Genomic DNA, 13,694 nt, shown 5'->3' with positions numbered 1-13,694 from the left:
TTTAACACTCAAGTATCTGAGAATTCCAATTGTTGAACAATTAGATACTGCCTACTAGGTGTGAGCTTTTCACTATGTTAGGTACTTGATAGGATTTTTTTTAAAGATACATCCATCTTTGTTCTTAAAATTCTTACCATCCAATTGAAAAACATGTGTGTGCCTGTATGTGTATATGTATATGTACACATATGTAAAGACATGAAAAGTCAACTAATAATACGAGGAAAGAGTTCTTTAAGAGTTCAATAGAGAGGTTATAATTAGAATATGTTAGACTTAAAAAAATCAAAGATTTGACAGTAAGTAATTAATGGGTAGGAATTTATTAGATGTAGAGGATCTAAATAACTCTAGGCTAATGAGAAATTAATAAACCAAATATTTATGCAGAGGAAACATCGTGTAGTCTCTTTTCGCCTTACTTACTAAGTAAATATGTTAGGGAAGGTAGCAATTTAAATCACTGATCCTCAGGGTTGAAAAGAACTATCAAGATCATCTAGTGACATTTTCTGCAATTAATATTCTTAATGAATTCATGCACACAGTATATATCTATGCACAGAGGGCTACCATATATTCTGATAATGTCTAAATGAGGAAATACCAATTTCACAGTCTGGCACCTGAGGACGATTGCAATTGAATTTCAATTCAGTATTTAGGAAAATCAAAAAGAGTCCCTTGGTAAATAAAAGCAGTTGGACTAGATTACATTTTAAAGTCTTTTCCAAGCTCAAGATTTTATAGCTGGACAAAATAAGAACTAAAATATTCCCTAAATTTAATGAAATTCTTCTAAAAACGTGAAATTATGCTACTGATAAATAGATTTGTACTGCAAGTTCTATAATGCATTTGCTTCTCATTCATTTTTGAGTGGCCAACACAGGAGAGGAAAGGTCAATTTACATGCTTCCAAGGAGTATATACTCTAATAAATTAAATTAAACCTAGATTTAAAACAGGCATTATACTAAAAATCATGACAAAGAAGGAAAATGCATGAAGAAATGGCATGCTCCTGAGGGGGGCAGAAGGGTGGGCAGGATGCTGTCCTGCGCACTGGAGGATGCTAAGCAGTATCCCTGGTCTCTGCCACTAGATGCCGGTAGCATCCCCTCTCTACAATTCAGATCACCAAAACTGTGTCCAAATACTGCAAATGTTTGCTGTGGGGAAAACTGCCCCACTTTAGAATCACTGCACCAAAGAACTCAAAGAAGGAACTATGGAGAAGGAAGAGTAAGAACTGGTCTTGAAACCTGGGTAGAAGTTAAAGGAGAGACTGGGTGGAGAAACGAAGGGGTCAACTATAGGTAGCATAGAAATAAACTTTATATTTTTTTAAATTTTATTTTTCCTGTGGTACTGTGGATGGAACCTAGGGATAGCCCATTACCACTCAGCTATATCCCCAGTCCTGTTTTTTTTTTAATTAATTAATTTATTGGAGACGGGGTCTCCCTAAGTTGCCCAGGTGGGTGTCAAACTTGAAATCCTGCCTCAGCCTCCCAAACTGCTGGGATTACAGGCATGCACCATAATGCCTAACTTAGAAATAAATCTTTAAAATAACTTTGACACACATGTTAACTTAGTGCCTGATCAGCTGTCTTGCAGATTCTGGTTATTTCAGATCTCAGTATCCATCTCTAACACCTCTCTCACCCTGATACACTCCTTTTTAACAAAGAGAGCCAGTTTCAAGTCAGTGCCCTCAACAGGTGACAGTGCCTGTAGGATTTCAAAAATATAATTTCATCTCTACTGCATGTATTTTATGATTGCCTTCAACTGGTGGAAGTGAGACTTCTTTAATGCATACTGTCATTAAAAACATCAAAGAGGCCTTTAGAAAGGGTGGTTTAAAAAAGAAAATAATGATTTTTTGGTGCCTGAGTGAATATGAGGTGAGCTTGAGGTAGTAGCAAGACACCAGGTATAAGAAATACAAAAAAATTAATTAAAAGTTGAAAACATTTTAAGAAATAGTACAGGTATGAAATATATGTATACATGTGTAAATACAACAAAAAGTAAAACAAAGCAGAAGGTAACTGGTACAAGTATTTTGTTGTCTGCTTCTCTGTTGCCTTCTTAACCAAAATTGTCTTTTAATGTTTGTACATATCCTTCTATTGCCATAAAAAAAAATTCCTCTTCCAAAAGTGACATTCTGGAAGTGTCACTCCAAGAATGTCACTTTAGCATAACTAGAAAAATGTGAATAACATACATGTATTTTAATTCTCTTCTATCTAAAATAAATTACCTGATTTCCTTAACAACTTGTCTATTTGACATTTTGGTTGAGCTAAGGAGGGCTTGAAGTGCTGTATTGCCTCTGAAGGATATAGAGAATTGATTTCTTCTTATTTCTGCGGAAGTTCACTAGGCAAGCTCCTTGTGTCAAGTCATTATGATAACATTCAGCAGAAGTAATGCATTAACGTCAGCTGATATTGCCAACAAATTGCAGTATGTGATACAGAACAATTTCTGCTCCATTATTTTGCGTGCCTTTTTATAACAGTAAAATATACAAAGGAAACAAACATTTGCATAACACTCTTAGTGTTCAAATTGATTCATGGCTTTCCACCAAAACCAAGAGAGCCTCACAAATGGCCTGAAGCATCGGAAAGTTTCCCATTTTGGCCACATATATGCATACCACATGTACAGCACAGAGATAAACATGATCTTTGAACTTCAATGGCAAGTGCAATTTGCCTAGTGCACCAATAGTTAAAGACTAGTCATAAAAATTCCTAAGACTTAAAGAAAAGTTCTACCTCGTTACTGGACCATCTCGTTACTATTCAACTGACTGCAATAAATGGACTGTTACAGTCAAGAAAGGTACACATGTCCCATTGAGAGTGAACCAAGTTACAAGGTCATGGAAGTTACACATCCCATTTAAAGCTAAGGTTGTTAATCAAAATGCAAATTGTTGCTCGATGACAAAACATTTTAAGTCAAAATGGGTCGTTGTTTAGACTGTGTATTTTTATGTACTTCAATGAGTCATTAAACCTCTGCCATTTCGGAACAGAAGCACTCCTGCTGAATATTCAATGCTATAAGCAAACGTGTAGTCTATTTTTTTAAATAACCATTCTAGTAAACTAAAAACATAATGCAATAATGCCAGCAATATGTATGTAGGAAGTGGTGTGTATGTGAATAATCGTGTTATAAAAACAGAGCACAATATTCATAATTGTTTTCCCATTTATGTAGTTCTAAATACTCTTATCAAAAATGAGTATAGAGTACTGGATCACCATTGATGAAGAGTATAATAATGCACTAAAATTACCTTCCCAGATCATAATATTAGGTTTTCCTAAGGATAAATAAAACTAGTGTCTGAGATTCATTTGCTTTTATATTGGAAAGAGGCAAAGTATCATGTGAGTACTGTAAAGTACTTCTACTATCAAAACTCACAAAAGTCTTGGGAGCCATACGTAATGACTGACACCCTGTCGCCTGGTACTGGGGTTTTTCTGCTTGCTCTACTGGCACTGCCCTGACCCTTCAGTCACTGGTTCCTGATATTCTCAAAGCTGACGGCCAGCAGTGCCATAATCAGAGAGCTGTGAGTTTCTTATTTTTTTCCCCAGTCTTTCTGCTCCCTCAGTCCTCTCCATCTCACAGGGTTTGAGTCATGCTTGGAGTTTCTCTAGCTAAGAAATCTCAGTGCCTTTCCTCTCCCTCTTTATGGTGACAGATATGCCTGTTCCTCCTTCTGCCTCCCTGAACTCTGCTTAGGAGGCAATAGCCAAAGGAATAGATACAGTGCTCTTTCCCCCAGAGCACCACCATTAGTCCTACACTATCTTGTACCAACCCAAATAGCACATCTCCAGGCATGGAAATAACATCATGTTTAATACCCACAGAAGTGTTTGCTAATTGTCACTGTTCCCAGGGCTTTGTTACTCAGGCCATCCTCACAACAACTTTATGAAACAGAGTATCATTATTCCCATTTTCCAGCCTAGGACACTAGACATCAACAAACAGGAAATTGGCCAAGGTCATAAAGCAAATAACTGGCACAGTTAGGGCATAAAGCCAAGGAGTCTGGTTTCAGATCTTGTGCTTAGGATGAAGAAAAGGAACACACTAAATACACAGACACACACACACACACACACACACACACACACATGCACACACAAAACACATTCTTTTACATCTAGCTAGTCCACCAAAAAGAGCTAGAATCTACTCTTAAAAGATTACTGATATAAAGATAAAAAATAACTTTTTTTGAGTTGGACATTTATGAGGAAAGTCAACACAGGTGTGCACAGGGAGAACTCAACTCCCACAGTCCCTGCAGGACTGATGCAGAGGTCCTTGAAGGTCAGGCCCACCTGGGCATTCAGATGCCTGGAGGCCCTTCAACCTACTCAGCTCCAAAAAACACGAAATTTTATTCCACCCCCACAGCTGAACTGCCATCATCCAGCTGTGCCTGTTGAGAATCATCTCATATTGTCCAGGAAAGTGGAAGAGCAGGAGTATTTTTTATATTTGAAATTTCCCAAATTCCACCTAACAAAATTCTAACTTTGGGAGAGAGCCTCTCCTTTCTAGGGGTACAAAGTAGGATGGCATAGGACTTTGAAAATCTCTGGAGCCTGGCCACTATCACAGATCTGGGAGGATGTAAACAACATGCAAAGAATTAGGAGAACGATGATGACAGTGACATGTGATGGTGACGATGAGGACAGTGGTGATGGTGATTATTACCATGGCTTCAGAGTGGAGCATGAGCATGGGGGTGAAGGAGAGGCCCTTCCTTATCAACTATAAAGTGTGCTTTAAAGGTAAGTTATTTCTTCCTCACTGTTTTTTTTTTTTAATCACTCATGGAAGTCATACTTGAAGAGATGAGTCCTTATTCTTGCAATCAGATTGACCAAATGTCACCAACCTCAAGCAGACCTAAACCACTGCCCTGCACCATTGTCTCAAGTCTATCCGCATACACAGTGGCAAAAATGAGTTTAAACAAATACATTGTGGAAACCAAACATATACTGGGAAAGCCAGTATCAAGCCCATCTTTGTTTGAAAGAGATCCAGAGCAAATAGGCTCTAGAACTGCACTGAAGAAATAAAAACACAGCAAACTCATTTAACTCTTTCAGAGAGGCTCTATATTGTATTACTACCCAGGATGATCAAATCAGATGGAACCACAGAAAACATAGCTACCAATTATATGAATTCTCCTCCCTGAGTCATTATTAAATGGTCAGAGTTTTTACAAAACAAATACATATATATATAATATATACACATATATCCATATATGTGTGTTTGTGCATATATATGTGTGTATATATATGTATGAATATATATATGAATATGAGATTTGGTTTATTGGTGGCCTTTTGGTCACAAAAATCCAGGATTGGACTCAGTTTAGCAATATGGTTCTGTGTCTGACAGGAAAATAATAAGCTAAATCCATCGAGATATCACATAGAACCTTATTCACAGAAACAAATGGTTCTCAAGATTTTTCCATGCACAGCCCTCTACAGAAGGGCCAAGAGCATCACACTCCCCCCTTGCTATTGTAAAACTATCTGCTCACCAAAGTGAATGGGAGAAATGAAGTTATTTTCAACTTCAAAACCATGTGATGGTTTTCTTGCTTTAGTACATATCATGATTATTAATTCATTCAAGAAAAATTACAAAGCATCCAACCATTCACACTAACACCACCAAAGAGCAAGTGCCTGCTCAGAGATAAAATCCTCTGTGCTTTGCCACTTTTGGCAAAACAGTGGTCCCAAGTCTCTTCGAGAACCACAATTATTATTCTTCTGTTTTACTCAAGAGATTATGGTTTCTCTCTAAACAACTGTTTACAGAAAAAGAACTTCTATTTTTATTCTGACTTCTCTCACTTTGGCATGATAGAGACCCAATCAAAGTTTGTCAAAGAAAAACAGTCTCCCTTTTGAAAGTGAATAAAATGTTCATTTACTTTGAGTAAATTTCCTCTTTCAAACAGACCATCTGGATCTAAATTAAGGTACCCTACTTTGAACATGGGTGTGCTCACCATCTGGCTACCCAAAAGCAACAATTACTTCAGGTAAATGAACATACTGCCTAATTCTAAGGGAGCTTTTTCTCCTATAAGAGACTATGGCGTAAATACACAGCCCTTCTATCTGCCTGTAGCACACACTACTTGAGTTAAAACTGGGTATGTGTTCTGCCTAATGAGACAATTTATTGCTTGTGTGCAAATATTTCAATCTTAAGAGAATTTATTTATTTTCAATATTCAAAAAGTGACACATTTTCACTCCTAGCTAAATGAGTGGAGGATTTCCCTGAAGTTGGGGGATCTTGGGGTTCAGTTGGAAGCTTGTCTTCTAACCTTTACAGAATCAGGTGCCTCTAACCTCTGGTAGGTGATAAAACCTTCCACAAGTCAAAGACATATAGACACAAGAGGGTCTAACTTTCCTCCTCTCACCAAAATTCTCTCTGATCGCTGAGGAGTAACATGAACAATAAGACTGATTTGATATTAATGAGTTATTGTCTCCACAAAGGCAAAGTAAAGTGGAATGAGTTGTAAATATTGCTCTTTAAAGTCTTTCAAGTTGTTTAACGTTCCCTTTGGCAAATTAAATATTTGTTTTCATTACAGAAATTATCCTATAATTAACTGGCAAAAAACGACCAGAGATCAGGATATTCAGTCATTAATCAAATGAAAGTTCACAGTTTGCATCTGTGTCCTTTTAGAAAGTTGGTTTTAAAATGTCACTTTACATTGCATTTTGAGGTCAAAATCACCACCAATAACAGTCCAGTCCTGGCTGTGTTCCTGATATTGGTCTGCTTAAACTTGCTCCAAGTATCCATAGCAACAACAACAAAAATTTAATATATGGAGTGTTGACATAATTGTGAAGTGGTTTGTTAGACTTCTTTTGCTTTATCAACTCTAGTAGAAACAGCCAAGAAATTATCAGACTCATTCTGGTATTGAAGTAGAGGAGGGAGTACACGAACTTTCTCTAAGATGCTGTTTAGAAATAAAACCATCCTGGGATCTCCAAAACATTGAATCCTGTCCTGCATTTCTATTGGGATGCAGAGTTTAGCCATACATGCATTATGTTAAACTTAGAACCAAGTTATTTACATCTTTGGGAAAACTCAGAGTTTGAATACAAACACTCACTAGGGGTTCAAGAAATCAGTTATGAGTCAAGTTGAAACATCTGGTCTTTTTAAGAGCCCTCTTAATTTAAAAGCACTGACCAAATCAAGCTCAGTTCTGCCAGATATATTTGGCATGGCTCAAAAAATCAGGAATTGGGAGTATTTATTTCACCACAGCAAGATATGTCAGTAATTAAATGCAATGCCCCACTATTGACATTTTGACATGACAGGCTTGTTTCTCAAGGTAATAGGCAAATTTGCCTTCTATCCCTTTCCCACATATTTGATATAGTTGTGGGTTTAGAAATACTTATAATCTGTATTCTTTAGAACATGCCTGAGGAAGTGGTGGAAGGGGATTTAAATTATCCATATCTGATCTTAGAAGTTAGAAAGTGAATAATTTATACTTAGTAATTTATACTTACAGGAGGTTTTAAGTATCATACAACTACTAAAGCACTGCGTATTTTATTATATGAGGTTACTTCATAACACTATATAAATATTAAAACTTTTGTGTACTTCCATAACACATTGAAATTTTTTTAGCTTTTTTCACAATAACTTCTGAGAGTTTCCAAACACCATGAACCCTAGCCCAGGACTCATAAAACCAAAATTCAAGTCCTACATCTCCAACCACAAGCCTGCTGACCTCAGGAGCCCTGGGCTGCTCTGAGCTCTAGTTTCCTGCAGTTGTGAGAATCACCTGAGATGCTCTGGGGAGGCTCTGCCCCATTACTTACAAATGCCAACCTTCTTCCCCCTCTAAAGCTGGTGGTTTCATTTTAGTTCACTTGAGTTGCTCATCTTCCCTACAGTCAATTAATGGAAGTTATTTTAAATGCAATGGTTTAGAGAAAATAGAATCACTTATTCAACAAGAGAGATAGCACATCATTCATAGTAAGCATGCTATATGCCAGGCATGGGCTAAGCATTTTTCAATGCATTGGTTCATAGACATCTGCACCAATCCCACGTGGAGAATGTTGTTGTTGTTGTTGTTATTATTATTATTATTATTATTATTCCCAAGTTGGAATTAAAGGTAGGGGCTGTGGATCCAAACCACCTGGCTTAAAATCCCCGTCTTGTCGGCTGGCTCTGTAATCTGAGTGAGTTTGGGGACTTTTTTGTGCTTCCATTTCCCACCTGTAACATAAGGAGTGCCGATAACTGCATCTATCCCATAGGGTCCTAGCAGGATTGAGTTCACCAACCATGGGTAATAAGCTCTAGAGGTACCCAGTCATTGGCAATTGGTGAGTTAAATACTTTCCTCGAATCTTCACTACCGCTAGAACTGTGAAGATTGAAACCCAGTTCTGTTGACTCAAAAGTCAGAGCTCTAAACAAGCGGTGAAAAACACTTCAGCCTCTCAAAAAAATAAAAAATAGAATACTGCCCAAATCTAAACTACAGCAAAGGCACTACTAACAAGGCATTGCAGACTGACTGGCTAATGTTCCCTTCCTTCACTGTAGTTTCCAGAGGCAGCGACTCAGAAAGAGAAGAGTCGCCCAGCGTTAACTGGAGAGCTCTCAGTACCTGCGAGGTTACTACTCTCTGGCTTTGGCCATGGCAACTGCTGCCCCTGCCCTCCCCCGCCCCCTCAGTCTGGCCCTAGGAACTGCTCTTGCCGCTCCGATTCTCTAACGCTGTTTTGGAAAACTTTATATAGCCAAAGCCCATCTCTCCTCTCCGCCTACCCTGGGACTAACAGGGGAGTTGGGCATGTTGAGAGGGGATTGAGCTATGGCCCCGGTCTTTGGCGCTAAAATATTTTCCCTGACAATAACTTGGCAAGATTTCGATGTCACTCTGGCATCGCTCAGATTACAACTACCCTTTAGAAAAAGCCGCGCGCCCAGTTGGCTAAATAACTTTGACCTGAAGAGGGAAGGTCCCGATTACAGGGGACATTAATCTTTTGACAGGAGCAAGTTTACGGAGTTGGCAGGAGAGACCAGGTATCCCGAGACTCCGAAGGTTCTGGGTGACGGTCCTACCTCGCCTTCTCTTCCTTCCCCCACCCCTGGTTTCCTGGGTTTGGGAAGCCAGCCGGGTGCCTGAGGTCGCCGGCCGCCCAGCGGTTTGAGCCGCCTGGCGGGGTGGGGCAGCGCGGGGCACCGCCTCCCTCCGTACCTTCTCTCCCCGTGGAGCACGTAGGAGCTGCGGAAGAAGCCCAGAAGCTCGTTCTCTATCAGGGCGTTGTAGATGATCTTCAGGTTGTAATTCCTCTGCGCGTCCAGGGTCCTATTCAGCACCACCACCAAGACCTGAGTTTGAGGGTAGAGGAAAAAGCCGGCCACCGGGACAGCCCCGGCAGCCCGGTCCTCGGCCACTTGCACCTTCTCCACCGCCACCCGGGAAGCGTGCAACACGACGTAGCGGGTGGCATTCCGGCACGCGATCTCCACGTTGACCTCCCCAGAGAAGGTGAAGTTCTCCATGAAGGCGGTGAGCATCAAATTGTAGTGCAGCGGCTTGAGATTGCCGGTTAGGCGCAGCTGTGTCCAAGGCTGCCACTGCTCCCGCTCCTCCTCCGACGGCGGCTGGGCAGATGGGGTTCCCGGGATCCCCACCCCGCCTGTCTCTGGCTGCAAGGAGCCCCCGCCCGCTTGGTGGTTGCGCCGGGCTGATCCCGGGAGGCTAGAGTTGCCATCGCGCTCGGGGAAGCCGGCGGGGCCACCGTCGGCGCCTGGCGCCGCGCTTGCCCCACACTCCTCGAAGCGCAGGCTGAGGAGGACCGCAAGCATGGTGACCGCGAGTAGTGCCACGATGGACACCGCGAAAGCCAGCACGAGCCGCCTGTGCACCGCGATGTGGCGCTCGGTGGTGCGGGGTCGCACTCCCACCGAGTCAGCCCACGGGTCCGAGAGCCCCCTGCCGCCTGCCCGGAGCGCGGCGTCGTCTTCTCCCATGGTGGCTGCGAAGGGTGAGCTGCTCTTCTCGGCCCCCTCCTCCTCCTTCTTCTTCTTCCTCTTCTTTTTCTTCTTCTTCTTTTTCTTCTCCTCCTCTTGCTCCCCCCGCTCGCCGTCCAGGGCCATCACACCGCCTCCTCCTCTTCCCCCGCCCCCTCCGGCACCCCCCGCGGGCGGGCTACCCGGGCCACCGCCAGTGCAGTCATCAGAGAGCGCACCAGGACCACGGGCGCGAAGCCGGCTGGGACTCTGGGGATGCTGGCCCGGGTTCTTTTAAGACGGGCTCTGGCCGCAGGCGTCGGCAGCCTCAGCGCCCCCCCATCAGCCCCGCCTCTCTCCGGACACCAGCGGCCGAGGCGCGGGGCGACGAGCTCTGAGACGCGCCCAACTTGGAAAGCGTCTTTCTCGCCCAGCGCGCGCTACTTCTCGGGCGATCACCCGGCGCCTGGGCACATGCTGCCCCCACCCCTGTGCGCCTGCGGCTCCCGGCACTCCTCCCCTGCGCCGCGCTCTCGCCCAGTTTTCCGCGGGAGCTCTCCAACCGGCCCTCGGCTGGAGGACAGAGAGCGCTGGGGAGAGCGAGGGTGTAGGGAGGGAAGTTAGGGCTTCCGCTTTCTCCCCCCACTCCAGCGGCGGCGTTCAGTCCTCTGGGTGGGATGTGCTCGCAGTGGCAGTGGAGGCTGCAGCAGCACGAGAGGCACCCGAGCCATACACCCCGCAGCCCGAGAGGAGAGGAAAGGATGGCCGAGAGTGGCGAAGGGAAAAACTGGAGTGAACCAGCCGGAGGAAGTCCCAGGGCCGCGGAGCTCTGCCGGGGATCGGCAGTGGAGAAGCCTTCTCCTCCACCCTGGACACTTTAAGCAGCCGTGGCGGCAAACGGCGTGAGGTTGCAGACCGGACAGCCAACCTCCCTCGTAACGTTGTTGCTCTGCTCTCCGGAGATGACAAGTGAGGAAGAAGTGTCCGGCCGGGCCATCCACTTCAGGTAGATGAAGATTTGCTCCATATCCCCAGGGGAAGTGCCGAAGTGCGTGTGTGCGAGCGCGTGTGCATGTGTGTGCGTGTGTGCGTGTGTACACAGGCTCCGGGTCTAGATTACCAGGGCTACTCGAGCTGCATTCAGGGACTGAAACTCCCAGAGAAAGGCGAAGGAGAGAGAGAGAGAGCGCGAGGAGGCAAGGAAGGCGGGAGGGAGGGGAGCGGTGAAGCGGCAGAGGCAGGCACTGGGAGATTAGAGAGCTTTTCTCCGCTCTGTCACACCAGACACCCACAGCCACAGAGGGGGTTGCTGAGCCGCCTGCAAGAAGTACATTGTAAATCTTCAGTGCAACAAGCCCCGCAGTCACCCCTCTTCCTGACTCCTTAGCCCCACTGCGGCTCCCCAGAGGGACTGTTGGAGCCTTTGGCTATTAACATCAAGAGCAAAGAAGATCCTGCTGGGGAGACTCGGCAGTGTCAGATTTCACATCAAACTCACCAGAGGATTTGGAGGATTGTATGTAAATCGAAATAAATTCTCTGAAGCCTGGCTACATATATTATACTGTGATGTGTCCAGGTGTGCAGTACTAAATAATGGCTAGCAATGAAGCTCTAAAATCCTCTGGAAGTAAAGACCAAAGAGACACATTCCCTGTAGGATAATTTCTATTTTGAGATTGGAAAATGATTAAAATACAATGCTTACATTCAGCATCCCTCCCCCCCACCCCAGAAAATCTAAGAAAAACTGGGGCTATGAGCCCCATGACTTTGGACTTACCAAAACAACAAACTAATACATTCTATGACTGGTCAGTTTTTCATGTCCCCTAGTCACAATTACTTTTTTGCAGCTTTCCGGTCTTTTCATGAAAATTGTTCGAACTTTGTTTAAAAAAAAAATATTATCAATAGAAAGTGTTTGCTGACAGCAGGAATCATCCAAACAGGTTCAAGCTGGTTGGCTGGCTATGGACTCTTCTCCAAGTTTATTGGAGTATGAATTATAGTGGAGAGTAGTCATGAGTATATGGGATACCCAAGCCTCAGAATTTGTGTGAAGAACTCTAATGAACAACATTCAGAAAAGAGTCGCCCCAAAGGTGACAGCTAATTTTTAGCAAAACAAAGTGTGATTGACATCAGTCAAAAATAAAATGCATCATATGAAGAAAATGCAGTAATTCATTTTTACATTTCTTTCATGTCTTTAAATCATGATGGCATTTAAAAAGTCATGTCTATCATTATTTTCCTTACAAAAAGAAATGTTGAGTGCTACTGGCTTTGGCATACTGAAAAGGTCCAATTAAAATATTGTGTTTGGCTTTAGAAGCATGGCCAATGGGAAGAAACCAAATACACATCAACTTTAGCCTGATAACCACAGAAAGCACAGCCATGCTTGAGGAAGCTCTTTTCCCTTTATCCCCAGATGGGATACATGCTCAATACCACACATTCTAAATGTCCATTTGAATCATTTTTAAGTGATGATGAAAATAAGTGCCAGGGTGGGTTTTTAAAAGCATGTTGTATGTGGGCCGTTAGCAACAGACCAAGGGAAATGCCACATTCTGTTCAAGTTACTTTTTTCTGCTCTGTTTTTAAATGTCTGTGCTCTTGCTGTCCATATGTATCTGGCTGTATGCATTTAAAGAGTTGAGTAATTAGGGTTCATTATATTGTTTTCACAGAATTAGGAAATACAGTGTAGCAAGCCAAAGGAGCCCTGAGATCCTTGAGAGGTCACCAGTCTTCCCTGACTTCAGAGCTTTAATTGGGTAATTCAGAATTACTGATCCAAGAATCATCGATTCAGTGCATTTGGTTATCAGGGGCCTCTGGAAACACCCCCAGGGGTCTGAGAATCACTGGTTAAATGAAATTAACCACTAAGGGATCTTTAAGGCCTTCTGTGTGTAAAATTATATTAGTCAAGAAAAGAGTCAAAGAAGGCTTTTTAGGTTCTTTATATCTTATCAATGTGTTTATGTACTTCTGAAAATTACTACTAGGCAATGCTCAAATATTTCAGAATTAAATAATACATTTACCAATTAGTAAAGATTCTACTGATTAAATTAGTAAGTGAATTGTTTTTGAGACCCAAGTGGAGCAGACACAAGTTTATTAACATAAAGTGGACACAACTTATTAGCTTATTGATTCCCCTTAAAAGCAACTTTACCCAATAAAGTTAGTATTATGGTCAAGTAAGGAAATATTTTTTCTTCTCCTGTCAATATTACAAAAGGTTCCCAGTGAGTTTTTCTTTTTTCAATTTCCAAAAGTATATAGCCCCCTTTCCCTGAGAAGCAAGCACTTAAGTCAAATACATTTTTAATATTATTTTCTTAGAGAATGTTCATTCTATGTTAAACCAAAAAGAGGGGTAGAAAATTTTAGATTGTATATCTAACAAAAACATTAAAGAAATTATTCACTAATTTTCCATTTAAAGTTACCTTCAATGTTGTAAGTCACTGGCTTAGAGAGAGGCTTGACTTCTCCAATGCTAGAACCATGCAGTGCTCTCAACGAGAAAA

The 13,694-nt window shown here is 42.4% G+C and overlaps 1 protein-coding gene across 1 annotated transcript in view; it reads right to left on the bottom strand.

The window, feature by feature from the left end:
* The window catches only part of Trhde (thyrotropin releasing hormone degrading enzyme), a 367,467-nt gene extending 356,695 nt beyond the window's left edge, over positions 1-10,772 (bottom strand). Inside the window, exon 1 of the mRNA XM_047548697.1 lies at positions 9,386-10,772. Within this exon, the coding sequence (XP_047404653.1) occupies positions 9,386-10,290 (905 nt within the window). The 5' untranslated portion in view covers positions 10,291-10,772. The remainder of the gene's footprint in view (positions 1-9,385) is intronic.
* Positions 10,773-13,694: the final 2,922 nt, after the last annotated feature.

This window comes from Sciurus carolinensis, chromosome 4 (assembly GCF_902686445.1).
Source record: "Sciurus carolinensis chromosome 4, mSciCar1.2, whole genome shotgun sequence".
NCBI classification, from domain to species: Eukaryota; Metazoa; Chordata; class Mammalia; order Rodentia; family Sciuridae; genus Sciurus; species Sciurus carolinensis.
The sequence above is the reverse complement of the archived record's forward strand: the minus strand, read 5'-3'. Positions and strand labels throughout refer to the sequence as shown.